The sequence below is a fragment of the Protopterus annectens genome, chromosome 1.part2 (genome assembly GCF_019279795.1).
Source record: "Protopterus annectens isolate FY-2018-M chromosome 1.part2, PAN1.0, whole genome shotgun sequence".
Taxonomy (NCBI): domain Eukaryota; kingdom Metazoa; phylum Chordata; order Ceratodontiformes; family Protopteridae; genus Protopterus; species Protopterus annectens.
The window spans coordinates 1023764680-1023781940 of NC_056727.1; the positions used below are offsets into that span (position 1 = coordinate 1023764680).

The 17261-nt window shown below is 35.3% G+C and overlaps 1 protein-coding gene across 1 annotated transcript in view; it reads right to left on the reverse strand.

Moving 5' to 3' along the window:
• LOC122792226 (CUB and sushi domain-containing protein 2-like) overlaps positions 1-16959 on the reverse strand; it is a 1050635-nt gene extending 1033676 nt beyond the window's left edge. Inside the window, exon 1 of the mRNA XM_044059970.1 lies at positions 16516-16959. Within this exon, the coding sequence (XP_043915905.1) occupies positions 16516-16690 (175 nt within the window). The 5' untranslated portion in view covers positions 16691-16959. The remainder of the gene's footprint in view (positions 1-16515) is intronic.
• Between the last annotated feature and the right edge of the window lie 302 nt (positions 16960-17261).

The window sequence follows — 17261 nt, forward strand, 5'->3', positions numbered from 1 at the left end:
TTATGGGATATATGCAAATGGTCCCTTAAGGACTCCAGGTGTTTCAGCTATATGGCAATTCTGAATGCCCATGACTTATTTCTTTTTAAGTCGATAAATGGGCAAATTCAGGCCAATAAAGCCAAACCCCACTAGCTGTGGACATGCATGTTTCAGTCTTGTTATGACATCATCAGCACAGCATAAGTGGGCTTATCTATTTTCTAAATGGGCATTTGGAATTGCCATATAGCTGAAATACCTGGTGTCCTTAAGGATTCATTTGCATCTATCCCATAATCTTCTTTTATAAGAGACTTCAAGGAATCACATGGTGCAAACTCTAGTTTGCTAGGTTTTTCTTGTTGTGTTTTTGTTGGATTGGTTGTATGTCCTGTTTACTCTTTTATTTCATTGTCTTGAAGGTACTGTAGGTGCAACTGGCTTCCTCAGTGAGATATGCTTGAATGTTACCTGTTACTTCATTTATGCAGCTACTTCCTCCATTCAAATCATTTACATTTAGCTAGTCATTTGTTTCACTGATCACCTACTTATTTGCTTTCAGCACACTTTGTCCACTGCCAGCTTAAGGACTTCTATATCAATGTAGTCTGTACAGTTAACAGGTGCATTTATAATTTCTTCTGCCTTTCATTAGCCATTTCACAGGACGTTTTGATGCAGTTTTGGCAGTGCCATTCAATATGCATTTCTGCATTCTCTCTATCCAGCATCTACCATTCCAGATGAAATACTCACACTTTCCTGCTGTATCATTTCTCTTTATATTGTAATATATCTAGTTGGTCCTCTGTTCTGCACTTCTTTTACATACCTTCTGTATGTACTGCATATTAGCCTTCTCCTGTCATTGTTTTTTTTTTTTTTTTTTTTTTTTGGAATTATGCTTGCTGTGCTATTTTAGTTACATCTGCCTTATTTTTTACGTGCATGACTAATCTTTTAATTTTGCTTCTTCTAAAAAGAAGACAGCACTAATCTATCATTAGCCTCATAAAAGGAGACTGCATTAATCTGTATTCAGCCTCCAAATAGGAGACTGTATTAATCTATCTTCAGCCATGGAGAAAGGTTTGTGTACTGCCAATTAAGTCTGGCAAAACAACTGTAGCAAAAATCTCTAGACCAATAAATCTTATAAGCGTTATAGGGAAATGCTTCAAAAGTGTGTTAATAACTTATCTGCATAAGGAAATATACAGTGGTGACATTTTTCTGCAAGGATTCACAAGGTGTAGATCATGCATGACTAACTTAATAAGCTTTCATATAATATGGTGAAAGTAGTCAAAGTTGGTAATCCAGTAGATACTGCATTGCTAGACATGGCAAAGGTTTTCAACTCCGTTTCCCCTAATTCAGTGATTAAGGCATTGCAGAAGTGGGGCTTCCATTTTGGTTGTGGTACAAAAATATTTAATTGAAATAAGAGTGATTAATCACAATAGTACAGGGAGACAAGAGGGGTCTGACAAGGTTTCAAGAGGGAACCTCTTCTTTTCTCAACATTTATGTTAACATTATCTATTAGCAATAACTGCTGGACAAGTAATCATGTAGAGGACGCTATAACAGCTGGAATGCTGGGGATTACAGCTGACCAAACAAATTTACAAAATTGATCGATGCAGAACAGTATTTTGTTCAATAGTAAGGAATGGAGAGTTATGCATGTAAGCAGGTATTACTATGAGAATTCTTATGGTCTGAAGAAGAAAATTACTAAGAAGTGAGCAAATTATGGGGGTTTAGGAGTAGTCATTACTGAAGACTGAAGGTTTAAATGTCACATCTACTAAAAGATAGGAATATATTTGGTATTATTATAAGTATTAAAGATGGAAATATATTTGGTAGAATTATAACTATTATTCAATCAGTTTCATGAAAAAGTGGTGAAAAGTTGTTGCCCTTTTACAACATAAAACTAGGCCCAAAATGGAGTACTGAGTACTGGATGTCATACTATATATGATACTAATGATACTCACAGGCTGGAAAGTGTACAAGTGTATTGCACAAGTTAACTCTATGATGACTACATAACACATCACAACCACTTACACAGGGATGATTGACATGGGTACATAAGCACCTAAAGAACAGATTACTTGACTTAAGTTTGGACATTTCAATCTTTAATCTCTCTCTGAGTACAGGAAATAGCCAAGTGATTTTTAAAGCAGAGAGAAGATGAGATCCAAGCATAAAGAGTTTTTTTTTTCAAGGACAATTTAAGCAGAAGATGGAATAAAGTACCAGCTGACATATGTTTATAAGAAAATCTGTACATTTCTAATAGTAGATTAGATAACTGATATGGTGACAAGGACTTCTGGAGTAGTATGTCCACATGAGGAACAGTTTGCTATGACCTCTTCTGAGATTGTAAACTAAAATAATGCATTGAAACATTGAAATTTTGTAATAATACTTTGGATAGGCCCTGGCTATAACAAAGTACTGACTATAGCAATTTGTGTTCCTATCTTATTTTAATTACTTAGCATGCTATATGCATGTTTGTTTCAATCATAATACTAGTGATTTAGATAATGACTATTTCAGCTGTCTCTTGGTACTAAGTTACTTTAAGTATAGATTTTAGGTTACTGCCTTTTCCCTTAAAGTTTCTTTATTTAAATTATCCTCTCTTGCTTAGCTATCACAACTGGTTTTCCATTCGATTTTTCTATATATCAGCAGTTAACGTAAATACTCATAGGTTATTGTGCTTTCTTCTGACAAGCTTTATATTTTGTTTCAGATGAATGAGATATTTTAGTATACAAGATAATACATTATTGCATTTTAACCTTTATAGCAACCCTTGAAAGCTATTATTGTTTTGTTTTATGCTTTAATATGTATTGGTTATTTCATGTCTGGCATTTGATTGGAAAGGATCCATTACCAAAAGTTCTCTCTTATACAATGACTGTCCAGTAATATTCAAAAATGAGCACGCTGACTGGTCAGCCCAACCAGCGTGCCCATTGTAAATCCGAGAATATACCAACTGAAAAAGGTCCAGTCACCTGGAGTTTTTTCCATTAGTATATCTCATAAATTTTTTACTTTTCTTTCTTTTTTTAATCAAATTGGAAAATGGAAGACCTCAAATGAACGAGAGAGATGGAGCAGAGAAAAATAAGAGGATAATCAGATACATTCTGCAAAACTAAAGAAACTTACCTGATTATCCTTTTGTTTTGTCTAGCCTGGCTCTCCCGGACATTAAAAGTCTCCAAGTTTCTTTTGTTCTTTTGAATAAAAATAAATAAATAAATAAATAAATAAATAAATAAAAGCAACAGAGATATTCCTTTCTCCATTGCTTCCTTTGCACAGCACTGATGCATAAGCATGAGAAATCAAGTCTTATACGCATGCACAGTACATCAGAAAAAGCCGCAGAATACCGAAAAAATGCAGAAGGGCACCACGGAGGCATTATACAAGGACATTATTTAAGAAAAGTAAGTTTTTTTATTTCTTAAATAATGTCATTGTATGATAGCAATAACTGACTCCGTGGTGTGATACATTGAAGATTTACCCATGCTTGGCTTTATTTAATCACTTGGGCTTCACCTTTGTGATTAAACCACACCAACCGTGAATAAATCTTCAATATACCAGACCGATGTCATCGGTTATTGCTATAATAAACAATTTAAATAATAGGTTGGGTACTGGGTCACCTATTAAGATTATATTCTCAATGCTGCAGACAAGATAGATTTGGTTAAGGTTTGCTTAAACTGAACAGTAGCATATCTGATGACATATTCAGTATGAAAAGAGAAATATCATATCCCAGAATGCTGCCTTTGGCTTGGGCAGTAGGACACACACACACACACACACACACACACACACACACACACACGCACACACACACACACACACTTGCGCATATATGAAGAGGATATCAATGATCTTTAGATTTCTAAACAGATCACAATTAATATTCATTAATGCAAATCATTAAATACAAATAACAAAGAGACAGCATAATGAAAATGGATAATAATGTATTACTAGAAATAGGGAAAAACTAATGCACAGCACAGCTAAGAAGCAAGCAAACTGTTAGTTAAGGTAAATTGTTTAGATAATATGTCCACCTACCCATCTAAAACAGAAATAAAATTTATAAGTCATGAGACTTCCATAAAACTAGACTAAAAAGGATGCATAATGCATACAATTCCATATCCATGCCAATCATTCTAATGTCATTGCTGTCAGCAACTAAATGATTTTTTTTTCAAATCCTTTAGTACAATTTTATTTACTGCCAGAGAAAAAAAAAACTTTGGATGGCTATGATAATGCTTCACTAAAAAAAAAAAAAACAATGTTGCAAGGTCAGCTGTGTTTTTGTAAAAAGGACAGCAGTCAGAATTCAGTGAACTCTAATTCTGAAGTTTGAATGTTTGGTATGAGGCATGCTGGATAGGAAGAAGCTGTTAACATTTATGTAATCAATGGACACTGATACTGCATTTAGTTTACTCTGTTCCTGGTCACTGCTATAAAATGAGTATGATATTGACATGGCTTTTATAGGCTATACTATGTATGGTAACTTTTCTAAATTTTAATACTTGGATTGTACTCTGCATCTCTCTTCACTCATTTGAAGCTAAATGCAAACACGAGTGACTCACAGACCTTTGGAAGGGACATTATCCTTCCATAATCTTTCTTCTAGAGAGCTTAATTGGAATGAATATTTTTTTTCCAAAATGGGTGTCAGTTTTAATTTTTTTTTCCATTAACCTCATGTGGTAGGATTATGGGATACATATCATGTCTTTCATCCATAATGCATTGCTCCATCGACTCATTTCATTGTTCTGACATTATTATTCATTCTCTAAGAAAATAATGGCGCTGATGTTTTTCATGGCTATTATTTTGACATATCCTCACTGAAAATAAAGGAAACGGGCTTAAAAGACTGCTCTTTACACTGCTGTGTTTCATACTTCCAACTCCTAATAGTTTGGAAGAACATGATGCACAAATCCACTACAAGGAAGAATTAGTCAAGCTGAACTGATGGCTTTTGTAAGTGGCACACAGATAAAAAAAACAGGGAATGCCATTTAGATGCTGTTGGAATATGTAAATACTGCAGACTATAAACCCCATACCAAACAAAATACATATAGTATATGAAATTATAATAAACTGTGGTATAGATCCCTTTTTGAATGAAGGTGTCATTAATTTATGCCCAGTGTTAAAAAAATGAACTTGTTCCTAATCTACATCATATCCATTAGTCCGGTCTTCAGTCTTCTTTGGAACTTGTTTTGTATTGTCGATACTCTGTCACCTTGGACCAAGGTATTTCAACTCAATGTGTTTGCAGCATGACACCCATATGTGACATATTCTATCTGTTGCCCACAATAAAGCAGCAAGGCAGAAAGTTTCCTTGCAAGTTCTACAGTATACAGTTTGTGGACTGCTTGGGGCTTTTGAAGACGTGTAACCATGCAGTCTCATTGCTGTAGTGACCTTAGCTGCAACAGAAGGTCTGAAATAGAAATGTATTTCTAGGATGTTGGCTCTTTGTCTTTTCAGCTGAAAGAGACAGTAGAGGATGGTAAGTGCTGCAATAAACTTACAAGCACACCATAAAACAAATGTAAACAAAATCATTTTTATCAGTAGGACTTAATCTTATTGGATCTGATAGTTGGTCACATCAGGGATAGCTGCTGTCCTATCTCAAAGAACACTACAACTAAAATATCACCAGCAGCAGTGTGAGTTGGGTGACAAATGAATCAGTGCTTTCACAAACAGTAGTCATCTTATAAACCATGGGAAGTCATAGTGATAATAAAAATTAAATAAATGATGATCATATAATGTGTACATAGAATGTGTACATCTTGAGGGACAGCTATGTTCAGTTATAACCTTTTTAATTTATATAAATAGATTCCGCAGGGTCTGTGAAAAACGGACACAGAAAGAATCAACAAATAAAAGCAAAGTGAATGTAGAAGAGCATCGCTAAAATCTAGAAACAGCATCAAAACTGTGTGGTCTTAAAGATCTCTTCTGTTCATAAAGGCAAACACATATTTCCCTTGGAGTAGTTATAACTAGCAAAGGATGCCCAGATATTGTCATGTGCTGTATGCTTCTTTAACTGCCTTGACAAGTTAATTGGCAGCAATATTTGACAAAATCTGTTCTGGTCTTGACCCTATCAGTAAAGATATGATATTTAAAGTCATACTTTAAACATATTCATTTGTTATAAATGAATGTTTGCTTGTAGCTTAGGTTTCAACTAACTTTACACATCATTCAAATCCTCAGCCTCTGTCTGTTGTTCCCTGCCATATTACGGTAACCAATGAATTAGGTTATCCTAGATATGTAGTAGGGGTAGGCAACAGGCCATCAGCTCTCCAGAAAACTATGCACTATTTATATTACTTGGTAGGTCAAATGTTCATTGATATCAGTGAGAAAGATGTGGACTCATATGCTGGTACATGAAACAGACCACCTGCCTGCTGTCCAACGTATACATTATACTGTTTTGCCTGCCTGCTGTCCATCGTATATGTTATACTGTTTTGTGTCCAAGACAAGAAAGACTCCATGCTGTTGTCCCAGTGCCAAGAAAATATAGCACTAACACCAGTAAATATTTTTCACCTGCATGCCTTCAGTTGCTCTTGAGTGACACCATAGGTGATCACTACTCATGTCAGCATTCTGACAACAGCAGTTGGCTAATAGACATTTTCCATTTTCAGTTTTAAACTGTGTAGCTTAAGTTTACATGCATGAGATTTCTTCTGCCTCTTTCTTAACATTGAAAAAATAATTTATCATTAGGAGCTTTTATCTGTCTTGCAGTAATGGGACAGAAATAAATGTCACAAGTGTTAATCATTCAAAGCCTTAAGAACCGTTATTAAAATTCCACGATGTTATTCCCAACACTAACAAGGCCCATGAGTTTCAAGCAGACCATATTCTACATCATACTCAGTTCTGCACTTTCAAACAATTATCTGACCATTCAGTGCAGTGTAAGACATGACCACTGTTTCTAGACAAACTGCACAACTTTTTCTGCACCACTTCCACAACTTATAAAGAGCCTTTCTTGGTTTGATTTTCTCTGCCACAAATGTGTGCTTGACAGTACAGGATGAGCAAGAATAGACAGACAAATGTAGTCATCTGACATTAACTAAAAAAAAATACCATGCACTGCTCTTTATACAGTTAGAAATTAAAAATATCAGACCATATAAGCATACAGTTTGAAACTCTTTGAGAGTATTTTATGCTTGCTATACTGTTTCACAGTTCACTACTACTTTAGAGTGAAGGGGGTTCTGAAAACCTGTCTGGATGAGGTGCTGTCCAGTATGATGTCGGCTGATATATTGTGCCACCTGCTTCAGGTTAGTGTTCCTGCTGGTTCTGCATATCAGTTTATAAGTATATCAGTATTTCAGTGTATCAGTATATCTGTATTTCACTATATCAGTATATGAGTGCATCAATACATCAATATATCAATTTATCACTGTACCGGTATATCAGTGTGTCAGTATATTAGTATATCATCAGTGTATCTGTAAACCAGTGTATCAGTATATATGTATATCACTGTATCAGTATATGCATACATCAGTACATCAGTATATCAGTATATCACTGTGCCGGTATATCAGTGTGTCAGTATATCAGTATATCATCAGTGTATCAGTATATTAGTTTATCAGTATATCAGTATATCAGTACATCAGTATATCAGTGGATCAGTACAATAGTACATTGGTATATCAGTGTATCAGTGTATCATTATATCAGTGTATCACTATATCAGTGTATCAGTATATAGGTATATCAGTATATCAGTACATCAGTATATAAGTACATCGGTATATCAGTGCATCAGTGTATCACTATATCAGTATATCAGTACATCAGTATATCAGTGTATCACTATATCAGTGTATCAGTATATCTTGATATAAGTATGGTTCTTCAGGCACTACACTTGTTTGCACAGTCCTGAAATGCAGCAAAGATAAAGCAACACTTACGCTAATTGCTGTGCATGATCTAATGTCCAGCTTCTCCAGTTGGAAGAGCTTATAAGCTGAGAATCTGTGACAGAATATCTATGGAATATGTAATTAATAGATTTTAATGGCCATTCCTAAGGGATATGCAATTAATACATTCTAATGGCCATTCCTACTCTTTATTTACACTGCTGCTTGCTGCTACTGTAGCTAGAGACACATCGATCTTTATCAATTGTCATTTGATGTAGTTGGTACTATATAAGACATCATGCTTGTGGTTTGATGGTTGTAGGTTGTTACTTAATATAGCAATATTTCCTCTGGATTGTAAATGGTCAGATCATTTGAAGATATTCTTAAATATTTATATTTGGCCTTTCTCAGCCTGTGCAAAAATGTTTTATAGTATATGACCAAAAAAGAGTCCACAGTCTATGATTTGTTATGGCAAAACACCTACTGAGATATGAGGGCAACTTGATATAATATAATGTTTTTTTTTTCTACAAGTAGCACATTATAAATGATGTATAAGAGGTTCACATTCTTAACTTTTTTGCATGCATGCAAATAGAAAACTATTTGACACACCGAATTACACTTTAAATAAGAGAGAGAGTACATGATGGATCACACTTAGCGTCAAGAAAATAGTGTTTTAATAATAATAATAATAATAATCATAATAATCAGATAAAGTAATTCTATAAATTAAGTGAATGCTTGGAAATGAATAACCAATGTTTAGCAATAGTGTGGTTCAGTACAGTGCTTTGTTTGTCACTGAAGTTATTAATATATATAAACTTCCATCCCGTAGATTTACAGTGAATTAAATCTGCCTCTTACTTGTATAGCCCCATTGAAAAAGACATCCTGGTGCCACAGTTTATGACTAGCACTTGTTATACAACATTCTATCGGCGAGAATATGCATGCTACAAGGAAAGTAATGATATTTCTGGGTGTGCATCTGTGCAGAAACTCTACACTGATTTCTAATTTGCTAGCTCTTTAAAAAATCACATTGACTAAAATCACAACTTGCTTCTAAATTCAGTAATACAAAGTTGTCAAAATTTTGAATTCAATAAAATAGACATTTGTTCTCTGTTAGGAGGCATGTTATTTATCAGCTAGAAATCAGAAATTTAAATTAAACCTGTCACATTATTTCTGTATTTAAAATCCTAACAGTTTGCACAAGAACTAAAAAATATTTCAGTCCAAGGTGTTCATAACTGATCTAAAGTGGTATTCATAGTCCAAATGAATAGTTGGATACACTAACAAAGAAGTTCCACATAGATGAACATTGTGCTGCCCAGTGAAGGTTTAAGAGTTCCACTACAGTGTGTGCATGACCTATTTAAATTAGGCCCTTGTGCATGCTGGTGCACTTCTTAGCACATAAAGCAGGTAGTGGGGCAATTCATCCAAGCACAGCAGTGCATAAAATGTATAATTGCATGCAGTTATTGTCTATGCATTCCTATAGGACAAGCTGTTCCAAGGGAAGCAGAGCAGCTTGCCACTGCACAGACTGCTGACCCAGGTAATAGTGCACATGCAATTCTGCATCTCTATGTCTGTATGTGTGTGGGTACAGGGACAAAGTCTGAATGTGTATTGTGATTATATGGGAATTGATGTTTATTGTGAATTCATTTATGTATGCCTCTGCTAGTGCTGGGTGACTACTGCCTGACACTGGAATTGGTAGGAAAATTGAGGATGAAGGGTGTACTACCTCTGGATAGTGTTTTTGTGTGTGTGTGTGTGTGTGTGTGTGTGTGTGTGTGTGTCTGCGCAAGTGTATGTGAGTTTGTTTGAGTGTGTGTACGTGTGTGTGTGTGTGTGTGTGTGTGTGTGTCTATGTGAGTTTGTGTGTGTGTGCGTGTGTGTGCGTGTGTGTGTGTGTGTGTGTGTGTGTGTGTGTGTGTGTGTGTGTGTGTGTGGTGTGTGTGTGTGTGTGTGTGTGTGTGTGTGTGTGTGTGTGTGTGTGCGTGCGTGTGTGTGTATGTGTAAAGGGGAGTCTCACCTACCTAATATGAATGACTAAGTATATCAGACCTGTAGTTGATTTGTTCCACATAGCTTTTGTTTTCAGATAGTCACTAAAATGGGTGAATTATACAGGGTTCGCCTATGTGTGTCACTGGTGTGTATGTGTGTGGGGGTACACAGCTAAGTATTTGTTCAAACTGCTCATCTGATCAACTCATAGTCATGATTATCAATCACTTTATAGCAGAGTAGCACAGCTTGGCTTATCTGTGCAGTGTGAATTCCTCTGCTGAGCTGTTATCTCTGAACGATATTCCTAAAGTATACACTAAAACATCTGTAAACCTTATACATTTTTTTTTCTTTTTAATACTTGCATATAATGAAAGACAAAGCAAAGAGAAGTGAGGACTGGATTTTCTATGCAGATATGCAGTTGGAATGCATCTGTTCAAAAAAATACATCTGCAGTTTTGCTTTAATATATCACATGTGCTTTCATGCTTTGCATAAACTAAACACTGTTCCCAATTTAGTTAAAAGGATTTTTAAGTTTTTCACTGCTGTATTTATTTATTTATTTATGTAACATTTGTTTACCAGGAAAGTCTGATTGGACAGAGTCCATTTTCATCAGAGGCCTGGGGAGAAACACTCCAGATTCAAGAGGTAGCAATCTTCCCACTGTATAAAATTAAATTATCTCATAATGCCACTTTTGATTAAATAAACAGAAGAATAATAACATTTATTAGCATCTATTAGTTTAAGAAAAATAATAAAATACTTCATCAACATGTTTAAAAATTTAGCTTTAAAGTTTTGGAAACATTGCTCAATGTGACTCACAAGTGAAAGAGGCATCTGTTTTATTTGTTTTGTAGACTTTGCCCAATTTAAGAATGCCAAGACAGTAACAGAGTTTAGCTACGGCACTGATGCTGAGCTTGTTAAGCATGAATGGTCATGGCCAGATGCATGAGCTAATACAACTTACAAGAAAGACAGGGAACCCCAGATTTAGATATATTAAGAGGGGGTTTTGGGGTACACAACTTCTGTATGGGAAATGAAGGGTCTTTATTCTCCAGATAAATAAATTTTCATTCTGCTGTATGCTTATTTCTTTGGATTTAGCCTAATGTTCTGTGACTGTATCAAGCATCGATCTAGTAAACCATAACCCAGTAAAGGAAACAGATGTCATTCCCCTAGTAAAGTATATTACAATTTCAGTTATGACAATTTAAACTAGAATAGAATATAAACATCTCACTACAAACAACAAAACATCATTTTCATACAAAACTTGTAGTTATTTTTGACAACAAAGAAATACAAGGTTTAAAAGCCATAAATAAAGCTAAAATGCCTACCATTTTTACATGTCAAGTATTACTAAATGAAACAATTTCTAGTAAGCAATGCTGTATCTTGTTAGTGGATGTTTTCAGGGCAGGATGAGATGGTTTAGAGCAAAACTGAATTTTGTTGTTCAAAATGGAAAAAAATTATGCAAATACAATCTATGTGGTACCTGCTTCTCTTCAAGATAAATTGAAACAACATTCCCATAATGAGTGACTTAGTCATGTATAATAAAATGACCTGAGGAATAATTAATCTGAAATATTTAGCACCTGCTAGTTGAATGTTGCAGGACTTTGGCTAATGCAGTCTAGTATTAACAATTTCTATTTTCTGTTATTTGACTGTTTGTCCAGTATAATTTCAACAAGTTGCAGCCACAAAAATATCGCAGGACTCGGGATAACTTCATTCATAACTATCTACAACATCAGTTTTAATAAATTAATAATGACACTTCAACATTAAAGATGCTAAATATCTTTTCTACTTCATAGCACTAAAAATAAAGCTTACTATCCTGATATTCATCTGCACAAAGAGCATATAGTATCATTCCATGCTAAACAGAACAGGACCTAAAATTCAAAAATATTTGGCAAGAAAGCAGCCCTTTTAAAAAATTCATTGAAACCACCAGCAGAGAATCTTTCCTGAGATATATTTAATATTTGGCTGATACAACAGACACAACATTGAAAGCTGTCCTTCAAAGAAACCCTTCCTTACTGCCTGTTACTGCAATTAAAATCCCATGTCAGTGGTGTAAACTTGCATTTCCAGCGCAGAACTTATCTCTACTACAAATGAAACGCGCGTGACAGAGATGCATTTTAGAATGTGAACACATTCTGTACTGCCTGTCAGCAAAGATAGGGAAAATCAAAACAAAACTGGTGTAGAATTTCCCTTGGAAAACATATGATAGCTGATGGATGAGGGAATTCAAATGCTATCACAGAAGGGGTTCTTTTAAATGATGCACATAACATATCTGCAGAACAAAGAACCTCTCAAACAAAAAACAAACAAAAAAAGAATGAAAAGAAAGCATCACTGAATCCATTTAGATCTGTGGTTTACTGAAGCTAAATTATCTAATAACTTCAATTGTTCAGGATGAAATTTTGAAGACCACTCCTCATACCTTAGACGAGAAAGTCATTTCAAAGGTGAACTTCTTTTCAACCAATTAGAATCTGGTATCTAGAAAAAGTAGCTGAGGGAGTGATGTGAAGGTTATATCCTTAATGGACATCATGAGGTCTGTTGTAGTTTATAAATAATGTATGAGTCAGCACATTATGACAGCTTACCCAGAATGTCTTTTTTATTGTTGGGGGAAAAAAATTGTAATGGCTGTCAGGAAAAGCTGTCATGCTGTCCTTTTATAATGCCATACCATTACAGATCTCAGCCAGTGGTCCCATATCTGGGCATATAAACGAGTTGCAGCAATGAATGTCAATAGGGCTGGAATTCAGCCTGTGACTGTCTTGTAGGTTTTAATTAGATGAGGAATTTGGAATGACTCATCCTTTCAAATGAGGATATTCATTCTTAGCCAAGAAAGAAAGATTCTTGTGTGCTTGGCTTTGGACTACTCAGCAAAAGCCTTGCCCTTCCCTTTTACATTGCTTACATCTGAAGTAGCTGATAAATTTTCTTAGTAGCAATTTTATTTATCCCATGGAGGTCATCTATGCTTACTTGGTAAAACACTTAAATATGCTGACTACATATTTGAAATTTTGCTCATTAAGGGTCTCATATAGTACACGTCAAACAGCAGTGACATAATTTCAAGAAGAAATTAAAACCTTTCACAGTATTAATAAACTGTCAAACTGTTACTGCAAAACTACAGTTAAACACTGAATGGCAGAGTGGAAAACTGATTGTAAAGAAATATAGAATTAACCATGCTGAGAGACCAGACCTGTATCCTTCATTAAACATAAATGTAGCGTAACCAAACAAACAAATGAACATAACCTTTGGAATTTACATTTAAAAGACTATTTGTTATCTCTCCAAGACATCTTTTTAATGCTAAATCATAGTCACAATGCAGGTCTTAGTCTGACTTTTCTGAAATGTGGGCTACACTTTTCTTTTTCTTTACATATTTGCACAAATAACCTTTCAGTCTTAAGTAGCGTTTTTCTAATTATCGATACAGTCGACGTGAGCTGTTCATCTGCATTCTGTTATTTCCTGGTTTTGATTGCCTTCATAACTGCATATAATTGAAAAGGCATTGCTTATTATTCAAACATTTCCTTTTCTCAGCAGATACATTAAAATATGATATTCAAGCATGGCTGCATTCTGTAATTAATATTTATTTGCAGAAGCAAATCTTTCTATCTATTACAGACGTGAAGTAAAAATGCTGACCCCAGATGTTACTTAGCATTTTCATTACCCACTCCAATAACAGTAATACATTTCTGTTTGCAATCTCTAGGCATGTCCCAAGGAAAATATTGATGCAGCAGAGAAAAACTGATCTTTCAGGGGGATAACAAACTTCCCTCTCCCCATGTAGAAAATCTGTCAGAAAATACTGTTTTATTCTAATCCTATTTATGATTAATCATTACAATTTAAAACAATGGGAATTAATTGAAAATAAGCTATTTTTACACATTATTATTATTACAGAAACCTGAAAAAACTTTTTTCAGACAAGCAGACTTTGAAGTAAATCATGCAAACTCAAGGAGCTTCCAAAATTAAACTTCAGAGTACCAATATTATTACAAAATGTAATTTTCTTACTGATAATTGCCATTGCCTAAATTAAACTAAATATCACATCTCAAACAAAGGAGCAAAAAAAAAAAATATATATATATATATGCTCAATCTGTTCTAATGCAGAGGCCACCTGTCTACATTCTGCTTATAAAATGTTAAGGTCAGACTTCCCTTTCTGACATTAAACACAACAAATTTCAACTCTGCCTTACAGTTTTGCATGTGCACAAGTGACCCTGACATTTGACCTCTTCTGAGGTAAAACTCATTTACTATGTACATATCACCTTTTAATGAAAAGCATCTCCCAAGATGTTTGCACACAATAGCTCTTAAGACATGTGAATTATTAGACATGTGACACTGCCATCCATTTATTTAAATGGAGCAGAGCACTGTATAAAAAATAAATAAATAACATCGAGTGATTATGATTTTTGACAAGAATGTTGTCTTTTAAATACAGGGAAGGAAGATTCAATGCCATCTTGAAAAACAGGCTTGCAGATGGTATGTACATCTCTGGTGCCCCACTATGGGTAAGTCAGGCTACTGCTGTTTTAATCCTGGCAGTAGAACATGAACACAATGGAAGCCCCGACAAAGCGCGGTGTGTTGAAGCCCTAGATGTGTGAGGGGCCTACAATGGTCCATGCATTGTAATGTCAGTGTTAAGTGTATAACAGTAAATACTGACCACAGATAAAAGAATTTTAGATACAGAATAATACTTATTTCCCCTCAATTGCAGCTAGTAGCGTATTATGCCAGAACATTGCTAAAAGTTGCACATCCAGATACTAAGTGTGCAGTTACTCCCAGAGGACACAATAGTGAATCCGTATATAATCCCATACTATTCATAGTAGTTCCTGTCTCCCTTTCCCCGACATTACTGTGCAAAGGATATTTCACTGAATAGTTACAATCAAATGGACTAAAATCAGGCCCTGAACAAAACCTTTTCTTTTTTCACTTAACAAGGTGGTATGCATATATTTTACATTTGTCCGGTGAAAAATAATGGGTGTTTGTAGATGATGAAGCAGGTAAGCAAAGTATACCGAATTAAGTAAGATTGTTCTTGCATGCATTATCAGTACTGCAGTCTGCAGCTATGTCCCTGCGTCCTTTTAAGACTGTGCATAAAGAAAATTCAAAGCAGACCGAATGAGGAAGTTATGGGGAAATACATTTTTAGTTTACAGGAAGGGAGTACAGGCTATAAATAAGAAAACTGCAAAAGTATGCAATGTAAGACTGTGATATTATGAAACTGCTATAGAATTAGCACAGATTTGTGCAAACCAGTGTCATCTTAATTTTAAGTAAGTTTAGTCCCATCTTTACAGCGTAAAGAAAAAAAAACAAGACATGGTGGAGAATTGCAAAGCTACTTTGAATGTGACTCTTGAGTTGAAAATGTACTGCCCTTAAAGGGGAACCGTGTGTCACCAATTCCTCATGCTCTACAATCAATAGCATCGATTATGTAGATTCTGAGTTGTACAGTGCTGTCGAGAAGCACAAACAGAAAAAAAAGCTCAATAAGGTATCTGCATTATTGGGACAATGAACCACTGTTGTAAAAGTAAAATGTGTCGCTTGGATACCTGTTTGCTATATACTTTAAAAAGATTCACGTAAGCAGTGAGGAGGGACATCCCCCTGTGGAGGTTACTAACTATAAGTATCTGTGGCTAGTTCTAGAGAAAACAAATAACTAAATAAACTTTACTGAAGGACTTATCAGCTGCTAAGCGATGCAATGAATTACAAGAATGTCATATCGCCACTACACCTAACAGTTTCAAGAGACTGCACCAAATCAGCTTATTTTATCCGCTTTATATAGTCAGCACAAAACATTCCGGATTAAAAATGAGATGCATTATTTCACAAAAACCGCAGTTCAAAATAATGGTGGGCATTTTAACCTTGGACTTGCACTGCTTCAACCGGACTGTTTGGCATATGGCATTAAATACTACCAATGTTAAGTCAGAACTCTGGGTATTCCTGTACCCCATCCACTTCCTCCCAAATACAAATATGAAAATCCTCCATTTACTAAACAAGGACTGCAACAATCAACCATGAACTTAACAGAAGAAAGCAATTGTAAAATATTGGTGAGAATCGTTCATTTCGGTCCTTATTTTCATTTAAAGTTATTTTCAGCACAGTTAAGTACAGCTCTGCTTGTGGTGTATGTAATGCATAATGTTAAACGTGCTATACCGCAAACAGCTAAGTATTTGCACTGTTTGCAGTTATAACTTACCAGTTGCTGATGCAGCCAATAGCCCCATATAGATGAGAAGAACCCGACTCCAATGTTGCACTTCCACCGTCATTAGAAAATTAGCAAAAATCCCACATTTATACCAATTTTTCCTATATCTACAGCTGTATTCTGTCCCGATCGCTGGACTTTTCAATTCAGAAGAGGTTTTCATTTCTGATTCGGTAAGAATATATAAGATTGTTGGAAGGGAGGTTAGGTATATTTTTGCTTGCAAAATCCCAATACATCGAGGCTCTGCTTCTGCAGCTGGAATGAACCAAGTCAGCCCGTGGGTTAGGGAGACAAGATGTTCCCTGAAAATGTCGATCTTGGATCAAGCTTTTCAGAATTTCCCAATGAAACACCCCAGGGAACTGTTCTTAGATTAATAATGAGTGCGGGGGAAGGGGGATACCTGCATGGATGCGATCTGAAAATGATTAAAAATAATCTATTTAATCACGTCGGAATCCGTCCAGTATGTGGTCCTTTCTGAGCGATTCGGCATATTTTACCTGCTACAGCCACATGACTTAGAGATCTAATATATTAAATAATGTGTGTACGCTTGCAGGGTTTTCCAACTAAACCGAAAGAAATAAAGCAAGATTTCGGTGTGCCTCTACCAATCAGAGTGGTAAGCTCTGACTGTGAGGTGGTGTGTGTGTGTGTGTGTGTGTGTGTGTGTGTGTGTGTGTGTTTGACTGCGAGGTGGTGTGTGTGTGTGTGTGTGTGTGTGTGTG